At 45.1% G+C, this 23,469-nt stretch overlaps 2 protein-coding genes across 10 annotated transcripts in view; both read left to right on the forward strand.

Annotated features, from left to right (window-relative positions):
- The window catches only part of ZNF343 (zinc finger protein 343), a 23,941-nt gene extending 20,317 nt beyond the window's left edge, over window positions 1-3,624 (forward strand). For 5 of the 7 annotated variants that reach the window (XM_023220308.2, XM_023220309.2, XM_031934704.1 and 2 more), the window contains one exon: window positions 797-3,624. In XM_023220308.2, the coding sequence (XP_023076076.1) occupies window positions 797-2,292 (1,496 nt within the window). In that variant the 3' untranslated portion in view covers window positions 2,293-3,624. The remainder of the gene's footprint in view (window positions 1-796) is intronic. The other 2 variants (XM_023220310.2, XM_031934706.1) reach the window with 1 other exon arrangement.
- A 9,562-nt stretch (window positions 3,625-13,186) lies between these two features.
- Window positions 13,187-22,288, forward strand: SNRPB (small nuclear ribonucleoprotein polypeptides B and B1). 3 transcript variants are annotated; one of them, XM_023220313.1, is made up of 8 exons: window positions 13,187-13,359; window positions 16,266-16,417; window positions 18,195-18,306; window positions 20,036-20,188; window positions 20,706-20,844; window positions 21,165-21,290; window positions 21,991-22,037; window positions 22,137-22,262. In XM_023220313.1, exons 1-7 carry the CDS (start codon window positions 13,357-13,359, stop codon window positions 21,999-22,001), a joined length of 696 nt encoding a protein of 231 aa, XP_023076081.1. In that variant the 5' UTR covers window positions 13,187-13,356; the 3' UTR covers window positions 22,002-22,037; window positions 22,137-22,262. The 3 variants fall into 3 exon arrangements, with proteins under 3 accessions (XP_023076081.1, XP_023076080.1, XP_023076079.1); XM_023220312.1 differs by having other exon boundaries at window positions 21,991-22,288; XM_023220311.1 differs by lacking the exon at window positions 21,991-22,037 and having other exon boundaries at window positions 22,137-22,288.
- Window positions 22,289-23,469: the final 1,181 nt, after the last annotated feature.

The raw sequence follows: 23,469 nt of genomic DNA on the forward strand, positions 1-23,469 counted from the left end.
GGGCTGGAGTGCAGTGGCCGGATCTCAGCTCACTGCAAGCTCCGCCTCCTGGGTTTAGGCCATTCTTCTGCCTCAGCCTCCCAAGTAGCTGGGACTACAGGCACCCGCCACCTCGCCTGGCTAGTTTTTGTATTTTTTAGTAGAGACGAGGTTTCACCGTGTTAGCCAGGATGGTCTTGATCTCCTGACCTCGTGATCCGCCTGTCTCGGCCTCCCAAAGTGCTGGGATTACAGGCTTGAGCCACCGCGCCCGGCCGACATTTTCTAATAAGTCTTTGTTTACAGGTGGGCAGCCTGAAATTTATATTTGTTTTATATACAATAATTTCTTTAACCAGTATTCCATACACTTACTCCTACATTCGGAAGCCCTCCAGACTGAGGGACTTTTTATGTCTATGAGACCCTTTTTTATATAATAAGAAAAGTCATAAGGGGATTTCCACACATGTCATAGAGACCACTATCTCCAAGCAGAACAAAGAGTTGTGGACAGTATATACCAATGTGAATGTCTGTGGCTTAGGAGAAGGCTAACTATAATTGAAGTTGTTTACAGAGCAGAATACTCACTTGAGAGGTTTCTGGTTTCTCAAGATATTTTTGGTGTGGATTTTCTGGATCGCAATAGAAAATGTGATGGAATGTAAAGGAATCATTGCTCAGAAGCAAATTGTGTTGTACTTATATTATCAATTACAGGTATGGCAGTAAAACATTCTCTGTCCTAAGACAAGGCAGAACAACTCAGCAGCCCTACTTATGGCTACTCTAACTGAAAACTTTTATTCTTCAGCAGAACCAAAGCCAGAAATCTACCCTTGTTCCTCCTGCCTTCTGGCCTTCTCCTGTCAGCAATTCCTCAGCCAGCATGTACTTCAGATCTTCCTGGGCTTATGTGCAGAAAATCACTTCCATCCAGGGAATTCTAGCCCAGGGCATTGGAAACAGCAGGGGCAGCAGTATTCCCCTCTAAGCTGTTGGTATGAAAATGCAGAAGGTCAGGAGAGAGGAGGTGGCTCCAAACCCTGGTCTCCAAGGACAGAGGAGAGAGAAACCTCAAGGGCATTCCCCAGCCCACTCCAAAGACAGTCAGCAAGTCCTAGAAAAGGCAACATGGTGTTAGAAATAGAGCCCAGCTCAGCCCAAAGACCAAACCCTGTGCAGCCAGACACAGGCTTGAAGGAATCAGAAACCTTGAGATTTGGAGCAATCAACTGTAGAGAGTGTGAACCGGACCGTAGCCTGGAATCAAACTTTATTACAAACCCAAGAACCCTCTTAGGGAAGAAGCCCTACATTTGCAGTGATTGTGGGCGAAGCTTTAAAGATAGATCAGCCCTCATCAGACACCATCGTACACACTCGATGGAGAAGCCTTATGTGTGCAGTGAGTGCGGACGAGGTTTTAGCCAGAAGTCCAACCTCAGCAGACACCAGAGAACACATTCAGAAGAGAAGCCTTATTTGTGCAGGGAGTGTGGGCAAAGCTTTAGAAATAAGTCCATCCTCAAGAGACATCAGTGGACTCACTCAGAAGAGAAGCCCTATGTTTGCAGCGAGTGTGGGCGAGGCTTTAGTGAGAAGTCATCCTTCATCAGACACCAGAGGACACACTCCGGTGAGAAACCCTATGTGTGCCTGGAGTGTGGACGAGGCTTTTGTGACAAGTCAACCCTCAGAAAACACCAGAGGATACACTCGGGGGAGAAGCCTTATGTTTGCAGGGAGTGTGGGCGAGGCTTTAGCCAGAACTCAGATCTCATCAAACACCAGAGGACACACTTGGATGAGAAGCCTTACGTTTGCAGGGAGTGTGGGAGAGGCTTTTGCGACAAGTCAACCCTCATCATACACGAGCGGACGCACTCTGGAGAGAAGCCTTATGTGTGTGGTGAGTGTGGCCGAGGCTTTAGTCGGACATCACTCCTCCTTGTCCACCAGAGGACACACTCAGGGGAGAAGCATTATGTCTGCAGGGAGTGTAGGAGAGGTTTTAGCCAGAAGTCAAATCTCATCAGACACCAGAGGACACACTCAAATGAGAAGCCTTATATTTGCAGGGAATGTGGGCGAGGCTTTTGTGACAAGTCAACCCTCATTGTACATGAGAGGACACACTCAGGAGAGAAGCCTTACATGTGCAGTGAGTGCGGCCGAGGCTTTAGCCGGAAGTCACTCCTCCTTGTCCACCAGAGGATACACTCAGGGGAGAAGCATTATGTTTGTAGGGAGTGTGGGCGAGGCTTTAGTCATAAGTCAAATCTTGTCAGACACCAGAGGACACACTGACGGGAGAAACCTGTGTATGCAGGGGTCATGAACAAGACCTGAGTGATCAGTCAAGCCTCATGTTACCCCAGAGACACACATGGGGAGTAGACCCTGTGTATGCAGATTGTGAGTGAAGTTCCAGAGATGTGTCGACCTTTATCAGGCATTGGAGGGACACGTTCAGGAGAGGAGCCTTATGAGTATAGAGTATGGGCAACTGTAGCCATCAGTCAGCCTTCAGCATGCACAAGAGGACACACTTAGGAGAGAAGTTTACATGTAGGGACTGTGGGAAGGCTTTAGCAATAATCAACATTTACCAAACATCTAATGACCGCCTCAGGGGAAAGCACCCTTGTCTGGGGAGTGTTGGTGAGCATCAGCAAAAGAATGGACAGTCAGGCACAAGGTGGCCCTCCAGAAGGAGGTCTTTGTTTGCAGGATGTATGGGCAAAGCTTTTGTGATCACACACCACAGGGAGACTCTGCATGTGGGGACACTGTGGAGCTCTGCCCAGATGACCTTTTCATGGCTAACACCCCAGCTGCTTGAGAGAACAGCGTTGCTGCTGGCAGTGATGCATTCCACTCTGGAACTCGCTCTCAGCCACAGGGAACTGCACACAGCACAGGGGCTATGCATCTTTGCAAGGGTAGCTACTGGCCCCAACCCTTGACTCAACGGGGACAACTCCAGAAGGTCATTCCAGATCCAGAGATCCCCATCGAACTGAAGGATCACTGGATTGCAGACACGTTGCACATCAGCCTCTTTCTCTACCCAGTCCTGCCCTCACTCCCCAGTGAATCCTCAATTTTCCATCTCATTGTCCCTCCAGAGAATTGATTCTAAGACATGTTAGGTATATAAGGAGTGTAGATAAGGCTTCAGCCACAAGTCACCCCTCAGTAAGCCCCAGAGTATATAGAATAGAAATTCTGCACATGTCGGGAGAATGGACAGGGATTTAGGAAAAAGGCACACCTCATCAAAGAACAGCTTTTTTGGGACAAGCTTTACATGGGTGGGGAGGGAAAATGTGAAACATATTAGCAATAAGTTAAACCTCATCTTGTACTAAAGGAGGACACACTCAGGGAGAGGACCTATGTGGGCAGGGCTTGTCGGTGGAGCTTCATCCCAATGTCCCTCCTCAACTGACTTAGGAGGACAGAATCTTGCCACCCTAAGTCACTGCCTCACTCACCTCTGAGGGGTTTTCAGGAGATGTCTTGACTCCCCCATGTACTCTGAATGTGAGCAAAGGTGGCAGTAACTGTTAAATAAGCATTATTTTCACTTCTTGGAATCGGAATAAAAAAGTAGGCTTTATTTAAGTAATCAAAAAATGATCAACTCGTTTTATTTTCATATAGCAGTTCTTTCCCATGTTTTCTTATCCCTTTGTTTTAGTTCAACATTTCTTTAATAAGTTCAGGCTGTGTGGCTTGGCCACTCAGCTGACCAGAAAGGTGCAAGGAATTCAAATTCACAGTCAGGGTTTCCTGCATGAATTCAACCCTTGAGAATCAATCTAATAGATTTTTTGGAGAATCTGATCCTTTTCATGTGGAGGAGTGATTAGGTTCTAGAGACAGGCCAGTTGCAGGGAGGGGATTTTCCAGGTCTCCAGGGGCTGGGTTGCCTCTTCTCCAGACTGGTCACTTTCTTCAGCTTCTGTGAAAGCTTCCTTCCCTAGGTATTCTCTTTCTCTCTTTGTGTCTTTCTCTTTCTCTCCCCACCTCGCCCTCTCTCTTTTTCTTTCTTTCTGCAGGTGTCTTTGCTGAATACTTCTCTACTCCACTGAAGTTTTGCAGTTCTTAATGATCTGCTCAGTCCTCCAGTTCCAGGGACCCTTTAACCACATCCCCCCTGCAGCCTTCCAGATTGCAGGGGCAGGTCCTTTAACCATGCCCACACTGTTCTCGAGTCATGAATCATTGCTTTGGGCCTCTTAGCTACTCCCCATGTCAGATCAACAATAATAGATGTAAAGACTCCTAAGCATAGCTCCGATACCATGTCCCCTTGGCCCTCTAATTCTAGGGCCCAGTCCTGCTAATGATACCCACACATCATCCCTCTAATAACTGGTCTGAGACAACCTAGTCATACTCCGTTCATTGTTTTTCAGGCCAAGGATCTGTCTTTTACCCACACCCTTTTATAATCTTCCTCCCTCAGAGCCCAAATTGCCCAGACTTTTGAATAAACTCTGCATGCTCTGGCTCTGATTCTCTGTCTTGGGTCAATAACTATTCACTGGAGAGGGTCTTCCTAGGCTCCAGCAAATTTATTTGCCCAACTGGAGTTTGCAAGATCTATAAAATGCATATCAGGCTTGGAAAATCAGAAGAAGCACGAAGTGTTTTGGACACTTCATTCAAGGAGAGGATGAAAAAAGAAAGAATTACTGGCTCCAAGGCCTCTCCCCACTTGCCTGCCCCAGGCATGAAGTTAGCGGTCTTAATCTGTTTTCTGCTGTTATAACAGAATATCACAGACTGAGTGATTTATAATGTACACAAATTTATTTGGTTTGTGGTTCTAGAGGCTGGGAAGTCCAAGAGCATGATGCCAGCATCCAGTGGGGGCCTTTATGCTGCATCATCCCATGGTGAAGACAGTAGAGCAAGCGAGTATGTGAGACAGAGAGAAAAAGGGGGCTGGAATTACCCTTTTTATCAGGAACCCACTCCAAGATAACTAATCCACTCTTTTGATATTGGTATTAATCTATTTGTGAGGGCTGAGCCCTCATAACCTAAACACCTCTTAAAGGTCCCACCCACAAATCTCGTCATAATGGCAATTGAATTTCAACATGAATTTTGGAGGAGACATTCATACCAGAGCATCAATTTTCCAATGGCTCCTTAGAGTCAGGTCTGATGGGGGAAAAGGATGTGCATGTCTGGGAGTGTGGGCCCCCACCCTTTGCCAGAACTACCCCTATAACACCAACTTCTGATCAGAATTGGAGGCCACTGAGGGAAAAGTATATGCAGGTATACAATCTCTAGGATTTTGAAGAATGAAGGGTAGACCCTCCCAATTCCAGACAATCCCAACATTCCTCCTACCACTGGGAAAGAAAAAACAAACAAGAAAACCAGCTCTTACCTTTGAAAAAAGGAGTGGAAAGAAAAAAAATGATGCAGAATTATTATTGATTTTTACTGAAATCCCCCATAACCTGTAGCGACCTCAGACATGGCCCAGGGAAAGGACTGCCCGCCCTAGCCCAGCAAAGGGAGAGGGGCAAAGATGTCATCTTTCCAGCCCTGGAAGGGGCTTCCCCACGGTATGCTCACTCCCCTCCTTTGTTTCTAGGAAGGGTCACTATCAGGACCTTTCCACTCCATCCCAGCAGGAAACGGAATTGTTCTCTCAGAAGAAAGAGAAGTGCAGATTCTCCACTCTAGGACTATGACTTTGGTACCTAAGAAGGAAGAGTTCAGTCTTTATGTATCAGCTTATTTCCAGCATGAGATGGGTGTTCAAATGCCTGCAGCATCCAAACAAGTCCTACTAATGAGGGGACCAAGCCCAGATTGGGTGGGGTGGGGGGTACTTTAGAGAACTGGGGGACTCAAACTAAAGTCAAATTGCTACCTGCATCCTTCCTGGCCTCACCATTTAAGCCTCACTCCAAGAAGTCTTGAGCTGCACCTCTTTTTGGCCTTTTAATTTAGCTATCCAAATGTCCTACCCATTTCTTCAAACCATGATCTTGAGTTCAGAACCCACCATCATTCTTCCTCACTTTTAGTTTTAGAATTTTTTTTTTTCATATTGATTTTTGCTGAGTTTTCTGAAAAATTGGTAGTGAATTGCCAGGCATGGTAGCTCATGCCTATAATCCCAGCATTTTGGGAGGCCATTATGGCAGGATCACTTGAGTCCAGGAGTTTGAGACCAGCCTGGACAAAATAGTCAGATCTTGTCTCTTTGGAAAAAAAAAAAGATCAATTTTAGTTTGGAAATATTTGACCCAGTAATCGCAATGAGCAGAAACAATGAAATCCGATCAAAAAACTTACAGAAATATGACTACCTGGAATAGTCATAAGGTGGTACCTTGTGTGATGAGTCCACAGAAAGGATTTGGGTTGAAGGGACTTTGAAGATGGCAGGCAATCTGACAGCACCCAGCTGTGAAATTAGGTAAAGTAATTCAGATTAAAGGTGAAATAATTTATACATGCAAGCTCTAACCTAATTTCAAAATATCTGTGCATATATTTCTCATATATCCAAAGTAAGCTGGCCAGGCGCGGTGGCTCACACCTGGTGCTGGGCTCAAATCCAAAACTCCCAAAGTGCTGGGCTCAATCCCAGCACTTTGGGAGGCCGAGGCAGGTGGATCACCTGAGGTCAGGCATTTGAGACCAGCCTGGCCAACATGGTGGAACCCTGTCTCTACTAAAAATACAAAAATTAGCCAGGTGTGGTGGCACATGCCTGTAATCCCAGCTACTCGGGAGGCTGAGGCAGGAGAATTGCTTGAACCTGGGAGATGGAGGTTGAAGTGAGCCGAGATCATGCCATTGCACTGCAGCCTGGGTGACAGAGTGAGACTCTGTTTCAAACAAAAACAAAGTAAGCACATAGAATTTTTAAAATCATTTTTTCTAAAAGAGAGCAAGTGGTAGAGGATCCTTGACAGACATGAGATTCTCTCATTGCATAATCTTTTTCCATGAGTAAATATCATGTTATGCTTTTTTATTTTCTCTAATATGCATGAAATGTGTAAGGGATAAAATCTACATTCTCATTGTGGAAAGATTATTTTTATCTAGCCCCATATCTTATTCATTAATTTTAACCTAGAAATCATTTTGGAGAATAGCCAAACAGTCAGCTGCTCTTTGATTAAAGAGAAATTTGGGACTGGTTGAAGCATGACATTCTATAATCCTAAAAAAAAATAAAAATAAAAAATAGTGAAATAAGATTCTTAGAGTTCTACCTAACTAGTGTTCTTAAAGAGTAAAAGCATTGCTTCTGTGAGTTACAGGGCAATAGAAAATCTCACAAAGCCAGGTTACACATGATGATAGGTGATGCTCTTATCTGCTACTGATGCAGACCCCAAGGCCGAGTCCAGCTTCCCCAGCTCAGCCCGCTGTCAGGCAGAGCAGTTGGCTCAGAAGTGCCCTTACTGCTGCCAGCCATCAGTTCTTACCTTTTCCCTGCTTTCCAATTCCTTTGGGAACTAGAAAGCGATTTTTTGGCGGGGAGAAAGAGAGCTGAGTTTTGTGAATTTTAATGCTACTTAAAATCGTTTCTGTCTTAGCTTCCTCTCTTCTGTGTCTGTTCTAGTAACCTGAAACCTAGGTTAAAGAAGAAGGGCCTGTACCTTCTCCTAAGTCACGGCCACTAAAAGAGCTTATTTGTCTTTTTTTTTTTTTTTTTTTAAATAGAGACAGGTTTTTACTATGTTACCCAGGTGGTCTTGAACTCCTGGGCTCAAGCAATTCTCCCACCTTGGCCTTCTAAAGTGTTAGGATTGCAGGCATGAGCCATTGTATCTGACCACCTGTCTTGAGAGAAAGGCTCAACCTGTAAAAATCTTAGGGTAAATAAATTGTGCAGTATTGGAGGTACACTTGACATAGCTAGTAAGAATATGAAAACATTTCCAATCAGATTTTCTGCTGAATATATTGGCAAAGGAATTTCACATGGGGTTGGAGATCTGGAAGAGATATTGCAGAGAATCTGAGAGGAAACTTAAGAGAATGAAAGGAAGTGTGATAAACAGCACTGAGACCAGTATAAATTTGGGAAGTCAGAAGTATTGCAGTTGTCCAGGCAAAATTTATAACAAGCTATGGCAATAGCAGAGTGGACTGAAAGAGAAGATAGACTTCATAGGGTTTGTCTCCAAAGCACATGGTGATTGCCTGAATGTAGAAGACAGGTGAGAATGTAAAAGAAGACTCCCACAAACACAGCTTTCGAACAGTAAACGCATTTGCAAAAGAGAAAAAGTTCTCACCACTCCAGGAATCCAAGCAGAAAGTCAACACCCCTCTTATCTGTGTTTACCATGAGAATAGTTTCTTCTCTAGAGGGTAAGTCAAACTGGGTCTCCTCTTTTTCCCACCTGCGTCCAGGATTATGCCTCTCTATGTGGTAGAGTGTGTCTGTGGGTGTATGTGGAATTGTGCCAATTATCCATTTATTGTTTGAGCTTCAAATTCTCCTTTTGTTGCCTGGTCTGTGAAAATGGATCTGGGCCCTTTACGTGTTTCCTTTGCCAGCTGGCATAAGGTTTATCAGTAGAGGGCACCAGAACTACACTGCAGGGGGAAGGGCCCTCTTTCTTGGGTTAGGTGGCTCTTTCACCAGGTCCCTGGAGAGTACCTGTTTTATTCTTTTCTTTCTTTTTTTTTTTAAGACAGAGTTTTGCTCTTGTTGCCCAGGCTGGAGTGCAATGGCGCAATCTCGGCTCACTGCAACCTCTGCGAAAGTACCCATTTTTACTCCACTCCAGGGCCAGTGAAGTTTTCTCCCATGCTAAATGCCTGCAGGACACAGCTTTTTCTACCAATTGGCCACCAAAGGAGTACGTTTTCTCCAGCTCTCCACTTAGGCACTGGTGGCTCGGTTGGGAGCCTAAACAGCACAGGCCTGTGCCCCAGCCCAGGCCACTGCTATACCCTCTCTGTAGTCCCACTGGTACATATGCTGGGGGCCCCACAGGACTGGCTGTCTAGCAAGCAGACCACCTGACCTCCTCCTATGCAGAGGCTCGAGCCTCCCCAGCCCACGTTGACCCTCTCCCCAGCTCTAGTGCATGCACATTAGGGCCCCAGTAGCCACCACTGGCTTCCCAGCCCAAGCTGTGCACAGAAGTGTACTAGGTTCTTGCAGCTCTCCAGCCTCCATTTCCAGCAGTGCCCACAGCAGTGCCTTGGCCGCCTCTGCTCATCCACCCATTAACCTTGGCTCCTGTTGTTTCCTTAGGCCTTCACCACACAGACACCATGTGATCTAGGCCTTGTATCAACAACAACACCCCAGCTCTCTCTCTATTACCAATTCCCTCTGTGTACTATTTGCCAACTTTGGCTTGCTTGTGCCCCAGAGGGTTATTCCTGCTTGCCTAGTGACTGTGGACCAACTCTGGCCTGCACAACCTTCCCCCTCAAACTTTTCTGCTATCCAATAGGCTGCAACCACAACTCCAAGAAGGTCTGAACCCTATCCTTGGGGAGGGAACCCTCCTTCCAAGTTTATCCTTGGGTAATCCCCCTCAGCTGTAGGATTTTCTTTTCATATTTATATTTATGTTTGCAATATATATATATATTTGGGATGGAGGCTTGCTCTGTTGCCCAGGCCAGAGTACAATGGCGCAATCTCGGCTCACTGCAACCTCCACCTCCCCGGTTCAAGCACTTCTCCCTGCTTCAGCCTCCCAAGTAGCTGGGATTATAGGCACCCACCACTACACCCAGCTAATTTTGTATTTTTAGTAGAGATGGGGTTTCACCATGTTGCCAGGCTGGTCTCAAACTCCTGACCTCAGCCTCCCAAAGTGCTGGGATTACAGGCATGAGCCACCATCCCCGGCAAAATAATTCTTTAATTTAAATTACTGTATGGTTTCTGTCTCCTTGTCGAACCCAGATTGATACAGGTGTGAACGTATATGTGTGTGTTTTTAAAATGAGGGCAAAGACATGAATTTTGACTGCATATATTTAGTGAGCCCAGAGATAAGCCAAAGAAATAATACAAGTCAAAACTATTAATTATGAATACTCAGCTGGGGCTGTGATCCTGAATCTAGACACAGAAATCTGATGGTCTACATCAGAGGTTGGCAAACTACAGCCTAAACACCAATCCTTGCTGATCACATGTTTCTGTGTGGCCTTGAGCTAAGAATGGTCTTTACATTTTAAATGGTTGCAAAGAATTTAAAGGATAATATTTTGTGACATCTATTTGTATCCATAAATAAAATTTTATTGTAACCCAACCACACTCATTTGCTAGGTATTGTCTATAGCTGCTTCCATGCTACATGGTAAAGCTGAGTAATTGCAACAGAGACCAAATGGCTCGCCAACCGTAAAATGCTCTCTGGCCCTTAACAAAAAATGTATTGGAAACTAACCCGTCTTATACATATTTAAAAAAAGTTGGCCTGCCCCGATCTAGACTGAAACTTGGGACCATTTTATCAAGTAAAGACCAAATGAATTGCCTATTTAATCCCTGGCTCTGAATTCATGACCTCTTTTCTCTTATTTGTAGACTGGCAAACTAATTGAGTTGCAAGGCATCTAGAATAGCCAAAACAACCTTGAAAAAGAAAAGGGAGGAGGATTCACACTTTCTGACTTCAAAACTTACTATAAAGCAAATGGTAATCAGGATAGTATCGTACTGGTATAAGGATAGCCACATAGATCAAAGGAATAGAATTGGAAGTCCAGAAATAAAACCATGTGTCAGTGGTCAATGATTTTCCCCTAGGGTGCCAAGATTATTCAGTGGGGGAAAGAAGAGTCTTTTTAACAAATGATGCGGCGACAACTGTCTATCTACTTACAAAATAATACAGTTTGACCCCACCTTATACCATATATAAAATATGAACTAAAAATGTATCAAAAATCTAAATGTAAGAGCTAAAACTGTAAAACTATTAGAAGAAAACAAAGGGGTAAATCTTCATGATCTTAGATTTGGCAAAAGAGATTTTTCATATTGCACCAAAAACATGAGCAACAACAACAATGAAAAGATAAATTAGACTTCATCCAAATTAAAAACTTTTGTACAGGATATTATCAAGAAAGTGAAAAGGCCAGGCATGGTGGCTCATGGCTATAATCCCAGCAGTTTGGGAGGCTGAAGTGGGCGGATCACTTGAACCCAGGAGTTCAAGACCAGCTTGGGCAACATGGTGAAACCCTGTCTCTATAAAAAAATACAAAAATTAGCCAGTGTGCTGGCATGTACCTGTAGTCCCAGCTACTCGGAAGGGTGAGGTGGGAGATTTGCTTGAGCACTGGAGGTCAGGCTGCAGTGAGTTGTGATCGCACCACTGCACTCCAGCCTGGGTGATGGGGCGAGACTCTGTCTCAAGAAAAAAAAAAAAAAAAAAAAAAAAAAGACAACTCACAGAATGGGAGTAAACCTGTATAAATCATATATCTGACAAGGAACTTGTATCTGTAATGCAGAAAGAATCCTTACAACTCAATAATAAAAGGCAAATGGTCCAATTAAAAAAACGAGCAAAGGATCTGAATGGGCATTTCTCCAAGGATGATATATAAATGGCCAACAAGCACATGAAAAGATGCCCACTCTGACTCTGCCACCTTGGGCAATATAATTCATTTCTATGAGGCTTCACCTCTTCATCTACAGGTGACAGAAACCAGATAACAGAACATACCTTTTAGAGATGGTGTGAAAATGACAAAGCACCAAGGTGGAAGCTTTCCTTGCTGGGTTTGAGGAACAGCAAGGAGATTAGTGTGACTGGAGAATGATGAATGAGGGGAATGTTGAAGGAGGTGAGTGAGGTTGGAGAGGAGTGCAGAGTTAGATTTTATTCCATGTGTGCTGGGAAGTTTTTGGTTAAGTGGAGACCAGGGCATGACATCATCTAATATCCCAGTACGTTTAGAAGGATCCCTCTGGCTGCTGTGAGAACAAGAAAGGAAGCAAAAGAGAAGTTATGAGCTTGTTCAATGATCCAAGACAGAGATGATGGTGGCTATGACTAGAGTGGAAGCAATGGAGTGGATGACAACAGTCATATTCAAGATAATTTGAAGGTGGGGGCCACAGGATTTGCCGATGAATTTGATTATTCGATGGTAGAGAAAGAGAAGAAACTTGAAAACCCTGGGTGTATATATTGTATTTAAAAGTCATAGGAAGGGCCCCGTGTGGTGGCTCATGCCTGTAATTCCAGCACTTTGGGAGGCCAAGGCGGGTGGATCACTTGAGATCAGGAGTTCAGAGACCAGTCTGGCCAACATGGCGAAACCCCGTCTCTACTAAAAATACAAAAATTAGCTGAGTGTGATGGCACAGGCCTGTATTCCCAGCTACTCGGGAGGCTGAGGCAGGAGAATCGCTTGAACCGGGGAGGCGGAGGTTGCAGTGAGCCGACATTGCGCCACTGCACTCCAGCCTTGGTAACACACTGAGAGTCTGTCTCAAAAGAAAAAAAAAGTCATAGGAAAAAAAAAGTCATATGACTGGATGCGATTATCAACAAATATGGGTAGAGCCCTTATTCTGTGCTACTAAAGTGTTCTAGGCACTACAGCAATGAGTAATACACAAAGAGAAAAATTCACACCCTTATGAATCTTACATTCTAATGGGGAGGGGATAATAAAATAACAAAAATATACAGCGTGTGAGATAGCAAGAGGGAAATACACGAGAGATGAGGATGAGGTGGGTGGGAAGGTTACAGGATGGCTAGGGAAATCCTCACTGGGAAAGTGTTATTTAAGCTTAAGTCTTGAAAGAGGTGAGGGCAGCAGCCTTTTGGTATACCCTGAGCACTAGCATTCCAGGCAGAGGCAAAAGCAAATGCAGAGGGGCTGAAAAGGAGCACGTCCAGCCAGTGGAGGGAAAAGCAAGAATAGTGGCTGTAGAGGAGACAGCCGGGGAGGGTGATGGGAAATGAGGACCGAGAGTGTAATGGGCAAGGTGGGATGAAGAGAAATGAGTGTGACACAAAGCAGCCCTGAGTACGGATTTAAGCTAGGAAGGCGTCCAAACAGGAACTTAAGGCTCTCCTATAACTTCAAAGCGGGATGTTAACGCCCAGTCCCCCAGGCCCCGCCCCTGCTCGGCACAAGCTCCGCTCCGGGGCCGGAACTCTAGGGCTCCGTGTCCGGAACTCTAGGGCTCCGTGTCCGGAACTCCAGGGCTCTGTGTCCGGACCGGAAGTAGATCCACCCGACCGCATTTTAAGTGCTGCTGCATTTCCGGTAGCGGCGGCGGGAAATCGTCTGCAAGAGAGAGGCTAGGCCTCTGTGGAGGCGAATCCGGCGGGGATCAGAGCCATCAGAACCGCCACCATGGTGAGTAGCGCACAGGCTGGCGGCGCGGGAACTTCCGAGTCTGTTGTGGAGTGGGAACCGCGACTGATTGGGGAGGAAGCCGTGGGCTAGAGCTACTTACGGCGGTGAAGGCCTGGGCCTTGGCCGCTCGGTCTGGGCGGGAAAGACCAGGACCTTGGCGGTTCGGCTAGGCATGGGGTTGAGGAAAAGGTTGGAACCGGGGACGGAGGCCGAGGTCGTTCGGCAGGGGCGAGGGTAGAACCGCGGCTCTCGACAGCGCTGTAGCCATAATGCCTGGGACCCCGTAGGTACTAAGTTAACTTTTGCCGAATAAATATGTGTCCCGGGCTTCGGAGCAGGCACTGGAGCCGCAGGGGGACCCGGGTAAACGGCTCAGACTTGTGAAAGGTTGTGAGTCTGAGAAAGAGTTGCGGACGTGGGTGGAAGGGGCTTGTGGACCACGCTAGAGTCTTGCTAGGTCTACTTGGAGAGGAGGGAGGAGGAAGGGGATAGGGAATGTTTGGAGGAAGAGTTCCACTCAGTTCATCATATTTCTGTGTTTGCCTGTGCCTGACTTCTCAGGCGCTGGGCTACTCTCTGAAATACGTTTGCTTCCTTCACAGAGGTAGTTGGGGACACTATAATTTTGTGGTCATTCGGTAAAAGTAACAGCGGCGGGCGCGGTAAGAATGTTTTCTCAAATAGATGGTTCCTGAGCAGATTCCTAAAAGATTAGCAAGAATGTACCCGGCGAAGATGGGGGGAGTATTACAGACCCGGAGAACTGAAGGAACAAAGGCTGAAGGGTAGCAAGATTTTAAAAGTTACTGGATTTTTCTGCGTCTGTTGACTGAGAAGAAGTTGCTGGAGGAGAAAGGAAGAAAGAGTAGGGAAGACGGGAAGAATTGTCAGGAGGCTAGTTACTAAAGGCCTTGCATGTTATTTTACCTTGGTGGTGGTGAGGCATGTCATTGAAGGATTTAATTTAATTTATTTTTATTTTTTTAGATGGAGTTTTGCTTTTGTTTCCCAGGCTGGAGTGCAGTGGCTGGATCACGGTTCACTGCAACCTCCGCCTCCCGGGTTCAAGCGATTCTCCTGCCTCGGCCTCCCGAGTAGCTGGGATTACAGGCACCCGCCACCACGCTTGGCTAATTTTTTGTATTTGTAGTAAAGACGGGGTTTCACCATGTTGTCCAGGCTGGTCTCAAACTCTTGACCTCATTTAATCCACCCACCTCGGCCTCCCAAAGTGCTGGGATTACAGCCATGAGCCACCTTGCCCTGCCCACTGAAGGATTTTAACCAGCAAAATGACGTAAACTTAGTGGTGTTTAGAAAGATTGCTCTAGCTCTGGCATGTATATTGGATGGGACTGGAAGCAGGAAAACCTGGCAGGATATTGTTTGGATAATTGGTTAGAATAGGCACTGGATTCATTCTGTCTAGGTTCCAACACAGCTTTCCAGCTGTGAAACTGGGCAAGTTACTTAACCTCTCCCAGCCTCAGTGACCTCATCTGTAAAATGGGGATAATAATGGGTCCAATTTTGAGGATTAAATGAGGTGTTCAGTGCTTATCACAGTGCCAGATACACACTGAACATTAGTTCAACTGGACCAGTGAATGTTGCCCTGAAGGTTCAGATCCCTTGTGGTTAGAAGCTGGTTAAAATGGTCATTGAAGGGAAACTGAACCACCTAACCTGAGGGTGGCTCCAGTATCTTTGTGTGGAGTCAAGTTTCGTTTTTGTTTTTTTGAGATGGAGTCTTTCCCTGTCACCCAGGCTGGAGTGCAGTGGCGTGATCTCAGCTCACTGCAACCTCTACCTCCCAGGTTCAAGTGATTCTCCTGCCTCAGCCTCCCGAGTAGCTGGTAATACAGGCCTGTGCCACCACACTCGGCTAATTTTTGTATTTTTAGTAGAGACGGAGTTTTGCCATGTTAGCCAGGCTGGTCTCGAACTCCTGACCTCAGGTGATCTGCCCACCTCAGCCTCCCAAAATGCTGGGATTACAGGAGTGAGCCACTGAGCCCAGCCATGGAGTCAAGGTTTTGATCTGCATATTTGCAGGTTCGGAACTTTGTTGTCTGAGCTCACAGAGATGAACAGAAGTCCATAGAAGGCACTTGGGGGTAGGACTGGGGTATAGCAGTCAGACTGATGGGAGGATGATACACAGATCAAATGCCAGGTGATTTGTTTATAGAGAGAAATACAACTGCTTAGAGTACCTGACAGTTCACAAAGTGATACCTATATAGTCATTTCTTTATTTTAGCACATTGGAACCCAGGTTATAAAGACAGAAATGTTTGTTGGGTTAAAGACCATTGTATGTCCAAACCGATTCGCACCCTAAGCACCAGAGTTTCCCTCTGCCAAATGTAATCTTGGAGGCACACTAACAAATTCTTGATTTGTAGATTTCATTTTTCAGCTTGAAGCTCATCTCCTTCCTGATAACAAGCTTCTTGTTGATTAGATTTTTAGTTTCAGCCCCATTCTAGCTCCTCCTTTACTCAGTCTTTTTAATAAGATTTGGATGTTCCATAGCACTTGAGTCACATACCTATAATCTGCACAATGGTAGATGGCTCTAGTATGTATGGATTGGATTCGTTTGGGGACACACTATATACTCTCATCCCTGCAACTGACACGACATAGACAAAGGCAATTATAATATGAGAAAGACCGATTTTAAGGGAAGAGAGAATAGCAGATTACTGGGTAGAGGTCAGGCCTAAAACAGGGTAGCATGGGAGAATTCCAAGGAGAGGGCTATGGGTAGAAGACTGAGCTAAGAATCTATTGAGAAAGATGGACACATGGACAAGAAGACCATGGGAAGTTTTGGGGACGGCCAGAGGTGCTTTTGTCCAAAAGAGCAGAGTCTCATCCCTGTCCATTTCTCCTTGCAGACGGTGGGCAAGAGCAGCAAGATGCTGCAGCATATTGACTACAGGATGAGGTGCATCCTGCAGGACGGCCGGATCTTCATCGGCACCTTCAAGGCTTTTGACAAGCACATGAATTTGATCCTCTGTGACTGTGATGAGTTCAGGAAGATCAAGTGAGGAGTGGACTGTGGGGGGTGGAGACTGGAGGATGGGAATGGATTGAGTGGGTGGGCCAAGCAGTAGAGGTGGTGATGTAGCTAGTTGGTTCTTCTCTGTTTTTTCTCCAGTTTTAGAGGGCAGACTTAAATGGGGACATTGAACACTAAGAAATCTTTTTCAGTCCAGCAAACCTTGCTCTCTAGGTCTAGCAAAGTACAAGTTGTGAAGGGCTGCTAGGCTTTTTGTTTCTCTGACTTTGTGTGCCCCTGGGTACTGGGGTAAAGGGCTCTCATGTTCTCCCCACAGGTGTGTGAGGGGGGAGAGCTTGAGTTTCTGGCCTCATTGCCTATTTGTAAAGCTGTAGCCTAAAGGGCTCTCCCAATGCAGCCTGGTCTGAAACTGCTTTAAGAAGCCTCTGACCCTCTTCAGGGTAAGTGCTCAGCTCCCCATGTGGGTTTGGGGCCAGTGATTTTTGTTGGCATTTATACAAACAATTGGAGATATTTTCTACTTTGCTACAATTCCATAAGTTATTGGCTAACTCCCTTGTCTTGAGTCTCACACATGTTAAGCTTTTGGCCCATTAAAAGATAAGATCTAGCTTCCCATCATATTTTACATTCAAGGCTACTTGAGGCACTAAAAGATGATGTGACTTCCATGGTTATCAGCTCTTTTGTCATATGCAGTGTCCATATTATGTTGTCCCTTGCTTTGAATTCTCTTTGATTCTCCTTGGGGCTGATTTCTTCTGTGGCCCAAAGTCAAGGAGTATAGTTTAAAAATGTGGTAGGGATGCCTGGGTGCCAGGTACATATTAGAGGGGCCAACAGATGAGTGTGGAGCTACTCCAAAGTTCCCTCCTGATAATAAAAAATGTTTATTGGAAAATATTTTTGAAAATACAAAGAAGTCTATGAGTAGAAACCAAAATACCCAGAAGGGTTTTTTTCTAATTATGAAAGGACAATACATGGTTGTTATTTTAAAAAATAAGAAAATGTGAGCCGAAAAACGGAAAAACTGTCCATCCGCAGACAACCAGCTGATATACTGTAAAATATCAGAACAAAGTCTTTTGAGTTCTTTTTTTAAATCAGGCTATTTTTTCCCCTTTATTTTTAGGATCTTAGCTTTAGCTTTTTCCCCCACTTTCCTATACTGTTGCAGTTATTTTTTCTACTTCACATTTATATTTTCATCTTTTTCTGGTTGTTGCTTTTTGGGGGTTTCTGTTTTTGTGCTTTTGAGGAGCAGATATGAAATTTCAATTTCTGTGTATGTGAAATTTCTCTTAACCTTTTCCTTCTATGGCTTCTATTTCTGATGTAAGATGAGGGGCAGAATTATAGGCCTGTGAGGTTGAATTGATATTAGAAGGACACTGCACGTAAGTGAGGTGGGTGGGAGTCATTTGACTGGAATTGTTTAGGCAGCCTCCTGATGTTGGCAAGGCCTTAAGCTGAAGGGAGGTAATAGGGTCATAAGAAAGAAGACTTAGCCGAGGGAAGGGACTTCACAGTTGCTGTGGAATAGTATATGGGCCAGAGCTGGGCTTTGTTGACCCTGTCCTATCTCTTGGTCAGTGTGTCCTCTTGTCGTGGTAGGAAACAGGTAGATAGCCACCTAAGAGGTTATGTGTTCAGCCTGCAGAGACTATCCAGGAGGGCTATCTTGGGAAAGTTTGTGTACTGTTTGTTAGGAGATGCAGTGTAAGCAAATCTTGGAGGCCACTAGGCAGGTGAACTACCCACCTCTAACACTTTTTTTGTTTCTTCTAAACCTCTCTAGGCCAAAGAACTCCAAACAAGCAGAAAGGGAAGAGAAGCGAGTCCTCGGTCTGGTGCTGCTGCGAGGGGAGAATCTGGTCTCAATGACAGTAGAGGGACCTCCTCCCAAAGATGTAAGTCAGAGCAGGAAGCCTTGTGGAGGAGGGAGGCCCTACCGTGAGCCAGGCTCTGTGTTAGATTCTGTTTCATTGCAGTTCTCACAGGTATCCTCTGGATTTTGCCCCCTTTTTCAGATAATAAATAGAATCTTAAAGAGGTTACCCTGCAAGAAAGAAGTGGAAAAAGGGAACTAGAATTTGGGTATCTCTGACTTTAAAACTCTACCTCTTTCTCAGAGATGTACATAGTGAGTCAGTGGAGGAAGCACCTGAGGCCATCTGGGTCAGTTCTTAATGTGATGATAAAGCCTAGGTGGATCTTAAAAAGTTGTAACTTCAAAACAGTAGAATATGTGTGTATTTTGTTTTGTACAGTTATAGTTCATAGTTACTGAGAATCTGCTTTGCGCCTACCACTTCAGTATTTTATTTGATCCTCGTAAGTCTTCAGAGATAAATTCTCACCTTATAAATAGAGTAAAACAGGGTTTAGTAACTTGCCCACGGTGCCACAGCTACTGATAGGTGAAACTGACATTTGATCTCCGACAGTCTTGATTCTGTAAACACCAAGCTACACATAGAAATAGAGCAGGCTTTAGAGACCTAGTGAAATTTGTTTTCCCTTTTGCATTTGAAGGCTTTTTTTTTTGAGGTGGAGTCTCACTCTGTCACCAGGCTGGAGTGTGGTGGCGTGATCTTGGCTCACTGCAACCTCCGCCTCCCGGGTTTAAGCGATTCCCTTGTCTCGGCCTCCCGAGTGGCTAGGGTTACAGGTGTGCACCACTACGCCCAGCTAATCTTTGTATTTTTAGTAGAGATGGGGTTTCACCATGTTAGCCAGGATGGTCTCGATCTCTTGACCTTGTGACCTGCCCACCTTGGCCTCCCAAAATGCTGAGATTACAGGTTTGAGCCACCGCGCCCTGCCAAGACATTATTTTAATCAAAAGAGAATAATCCTTTTAACTTTTTACAAGTCCATATAGATTATCTGAATTTTTTGTACCTAACACATAATGTGCATATATTATGTTGTTCTGTGTTTTCACTTAATGTTAGCATTTTTCTAATTGCTCTACACCAAGTCAAGTTAATGACCAAAAGATTTTCTCAAGTGAGTACAGAGTAGTTTATCCTCGTCATTTTCTTTTTTGGGGATTTTTACGTTTCTGCCTTTTCCAGTTACAAATGTCTGCAAGGGATGTTAGCATATCTTAGTTCAAAGCCCATGTACATATTCAAATTTCTTAGTACCTACTTCCAATAGAATTGGCTGGTCTAACATAACCCATTGTAAACCTTTGTGATCACAACCAGTTTCACCATAACCATGTCATTTGCAGATAAGGCAACTCAGCCTGGGATTGTGGGATTATTTGCCCATTGTCACCTAGCGGATTAGAATCAGCTGGGAATGGATCTCATGTCCCTTTAATGCCTTGCCTGCTGAACCCTGAGTGGAACCCTGGCCCTTTGCTCTTGGTTGAACTTTCACAGGAGTGCATATAGGTGGTTGAGTTGTGGAATGTTTCTCTAGACTTACTCTTAAGTTCTACCCTGCTTCAGGGATCACTCGTAGTCTTGATGGAGGAAGAATGGTGTTGGCACACATGGAGAGGTAGTATTTATAAGCTGTTTCGATGCCCTCTAAATCTGAGGGGCTCTCTTGGCAATGATATTCCAAAGTATGCTTCTGATCTTCAGGCCGCTGGGCATCAGAGCGTGTTTGTTTATTTTTCAGACTGGTATTGCTCGAGTGCCGCTTGCTGGAGCTGCCGGGGGCCCAGGGATCGGCAGGGCTGCTGGCAGAGGAATCCCAGCTGGGGTTCCCATGCCACAGGCTCCTGCAGGACTTGCTGGGCCAGTCCGTGGGGTTGGCGGGCCATCCCAACAGGTGAGGGGTTGGGGAAAGGGTACCACCTCCTGGTGGCTAAAATAAAGGATAAAGGGGAGGGCCCATAGTTTCAGAAGGGTCCAGAGTGACCAACCTATGATTGTCAGACTATCAGTGTTTCACTGTGGTTTCTACATGGCCCTAGAATCAAGTGAAAATGATAATTTGTCATTGTAAATTATGTTGATGCTATCAAAGACATGTACGAATTAGCCAACTTTACTTAAGGAAGATATTTTCATGACAACATTTGAAATCATGAGTCATATTTGAAAAGGCAGTTGCCTTCTCTCACTTGGATTGGACATCCTTACATTCAGGTCTAGAAGATGGGAGTTGGGCATTCAAGCTTGATCTTTCCTGACATGTGGTTTTGGATAGGAAGTCTAATGGCTGAGAGTTGCAGCATTAAGGGATTTGGTGTCTGCTGTTTCCCGCTGTCCTTCCCCAAGTTGGGGAGGAGAGTGGGAAGCTACATTGTAGTGTACTCTTCTAACTCTTTCTTATGTCCTGTTAGGTGATGACCCCACAAGGAAGAGGTACTGTTGCAGCCGCTGCAGCTGCTGCCACAGCCAGTATTGCCGGGGCCCCGACTCAGTACCCACCTGGCCGTGGGGGTCCTCCCCCACCAATGGGCCGAGGAGCACCCCCTCCAGGTGAAGAGCCCATAAGGAGACCAGTGCTAATTGATAGAAGATGCCTTAGCTGGATTCATGATGAGATATAACTTCACTGAAACTGATGATGAGTTTGTATAATTAAGCAGGATTACTCTGAGATCCAGCATGGCTGACTGATGAAACTAGTAGCACAAGAGCCACTGGGAGCCTCAGGTGCTCCCAATGTCAGTTTTCTGGGAGCTGCAGAGAGGGTGGAATGGTCCATCTTTCTCAGAACTTGATGGAAAGCTTGGCAGTTTTTTTGCTACCTTTTCAAGATAGACACTTGAGCTATATTCTTGGCTTTTTTCTTGCAGGCATGATGGGCCCACCTCCTGGTATGAGGCCTCCTATGGGTCCCCCAATGGGGATCCCCCCTGGAAGAGGGACTCCAATGGGCATGCCCCCTCCGGGAATGCGGCCTCCTCCCCCTGGGATGCGAGGTAAGTGCCTGCAGTGGTAACTTTGGCTTCTTTCCCCAGAGCCTAGTGGGATAGGAAATGGAGGGAAGATTGCATTTAGACCATATGCCATGGGCTTTCAAGCCTTAAGTCTAGGGAAATCCAGAAAGGAAAGAGAAGAGGGAACATGCATTTCTTAAATTGAGCTTACCACCCCTCTTAGAACAGTTAGAGCAGCCCTGTACCCAAGGTGTTTCTCAATATCTAAGGCAGCGGCCTCAGGACACTATGAAATAATGCATTCTGAGGATCCCTAACAAAATTATGAGATTGTCTTATTGCTCTTTGGTTTGACAGTGCCTAGTAATTAAGAGGGGGCTCTGGGCTTTGCTATATTATTACGGATTTCTCTTTAACTTCCGTTGGAGAAATTCGGAGATCAGTCCCCACATGGATTGGAAAATAGGCCCCCAGAGAGTTTGGACTCCAAGCCCAGTGTTCTTTCCCCATAAGATAACCCATTGGCAAACTTGGTGACCCCTGTTTCTTTAGTCTGGGTTATTCCTCTGTGGGTTTTTATAGGCATAGGAACCCAGTCAGCCTCAGAGAAATCCCTAGTTAGCACATATGCCACATATACCCCTCTCCTCACTTGATTACTGCAGGGCCTGGGAGGCTGGGGCAGGGTTGGGGATTCAAGTTGCAGATCAGGCACTGACTAAACTTCTTACTCTTACTTCAGGCCTTCTTTGACCCTTGGCCACAGAGTATGGAAGTAGCTCCGCAGAGGTGTGGGCTCGATTCCTCAGGGCCACGTTACCACAGACCTGTTTGTTTCTTATGCTGTTGTTCGCGGAGTCTCACGGGATTGTCTGGTTTCCCTTACAGGGCCCCCTCCCCCGGGAATGCGCCCACCAAGGCCCTAGACTCATCTTGGCCCTCCTCAGCTCCCTGCCTGTTTCCCGTAAGGCTGTACATAGTCCTTTTATTTCCTTGTGGCCTATGAAACTGGTTTATAATAAACTCTTAAGAGAACATTATAACTGCACCTATGTATCTTTGTTTTTAGAAAAATCTTTGATATATTGGGTGCTTAATAGAGTCAAGAAGGGTTGCCTTGGAAAAATCCCTCATCTTAGCTTCTTCCCTATAAAACATTTTACTACCCATTTGCATCTGTACATCCTTGTACACTAAGATAATTAAAAATTGAACATTTTCAATTGAAAATTGACATTTTTACTTAATCAGATTCAAAGATCCGTTTTCTTGAAATCAGTACCGATAATATCCTCTTGGGAAGGCACTTATCTGGATAGCTCCTCCATGAAGCAAATGCTAACAATGAAAATTCTACTGGGAGAGGAACAATTTTGGCATAACTTTCTGCCAGGGTCACACACATAACATACAACCTAACATAACTTTTGAGTTGTAATATCTTCATGATTTCTTCCACCCAAAGCCTGTGTTCCGTGAGCAGCACTCTAGTACTTAGTGCATCAAGCTCTAAGGGTACAAAAATAAGGTGAACACTGTTCTAAAGTTGCTGTATAGGGGGGAGATAATTGTAAATGCAATCAGTGGCACTTACCACATTAATAGAAGAAAAAGCCATAGGGTCTTCTCAACAGATGCAGAAAAAACATTTGAGACGATTTCAGTACCCTTCGATGATAAATACACACAGCAAATTGGGAATAGAGGGAATTTTTTTTTTTTTAAGAGATGGTGGGGTCTCACTGTGTTGCCCAGGCTGGTCTCAAGATTTCTGCCCTCAAGGTATCCTGCCTCTGCCTGGGATTGCAGGCATGAGTCACTGCACCCAACTCAGAAGGCAGTTTTTAAACAAGATTTGTGAAACATAGCTAACATAATAGTGAAAGACTGAAAGCTTTACCCTTATGATTAGGAATAAGACAAGAGTTCCCACTTTGGCCACTTCCAACATTGTACTGGAAGTTCTAGCCAGAGCGATTAGGCAAGAAAAAGAAGAATTGGAAAGGAAGAAATAAAACTATCTCTGCAGAAGATGTCCTGTGTGTAGGAAACCATCTACAAGATAGCTACTAGAGCTAATGAATGAATTCAGCAGTTTTAGGGTACAAGATCACATAAAAACTATTCCATACAACCCCAACAATCTGAAAGGAAATAGAAAAGAATTCCAGTTGGGATAGCAACCAAAAGAATACTTAAGAATCAAAGCAAGCAATACCAG

This window comes from Piliocolobus tephrosceles, chromosome 20 (genome assembly GCF_002776525.5).
Source record: "Piliocolobus tephrosceles isolate RC106 chromosome 20, ASM277652v3, whole genome shotgun sequence".
In the NCBI taxonomy this organism is placed as follows: domain Eukaryota; kingdom Metazoa; phylum Chordata; class Mammalia; order Primates; family Cercopithecidae; genus Piliocolobus; species Piliocolobus tephrosceles.

Coding starts and splice junctions, on each gene's coding strand:
- SNRPB (XM_023220311.1), top strand. Junction 18,307..20,035: donor AGGGACCTCCTCCCAAAGAT/GTAAGTCAGAGC, acceptor TTTATTTTTCAG/ACTGGTATTGCTCGAGTGCC. Junction 20,189..20,705: donor TTGGCGGGCCATCCCAACAG/GTGAGGGGTTGG, acceptor ATGTCCTGTTAG/GTGATGACCCCACAAGGAAG.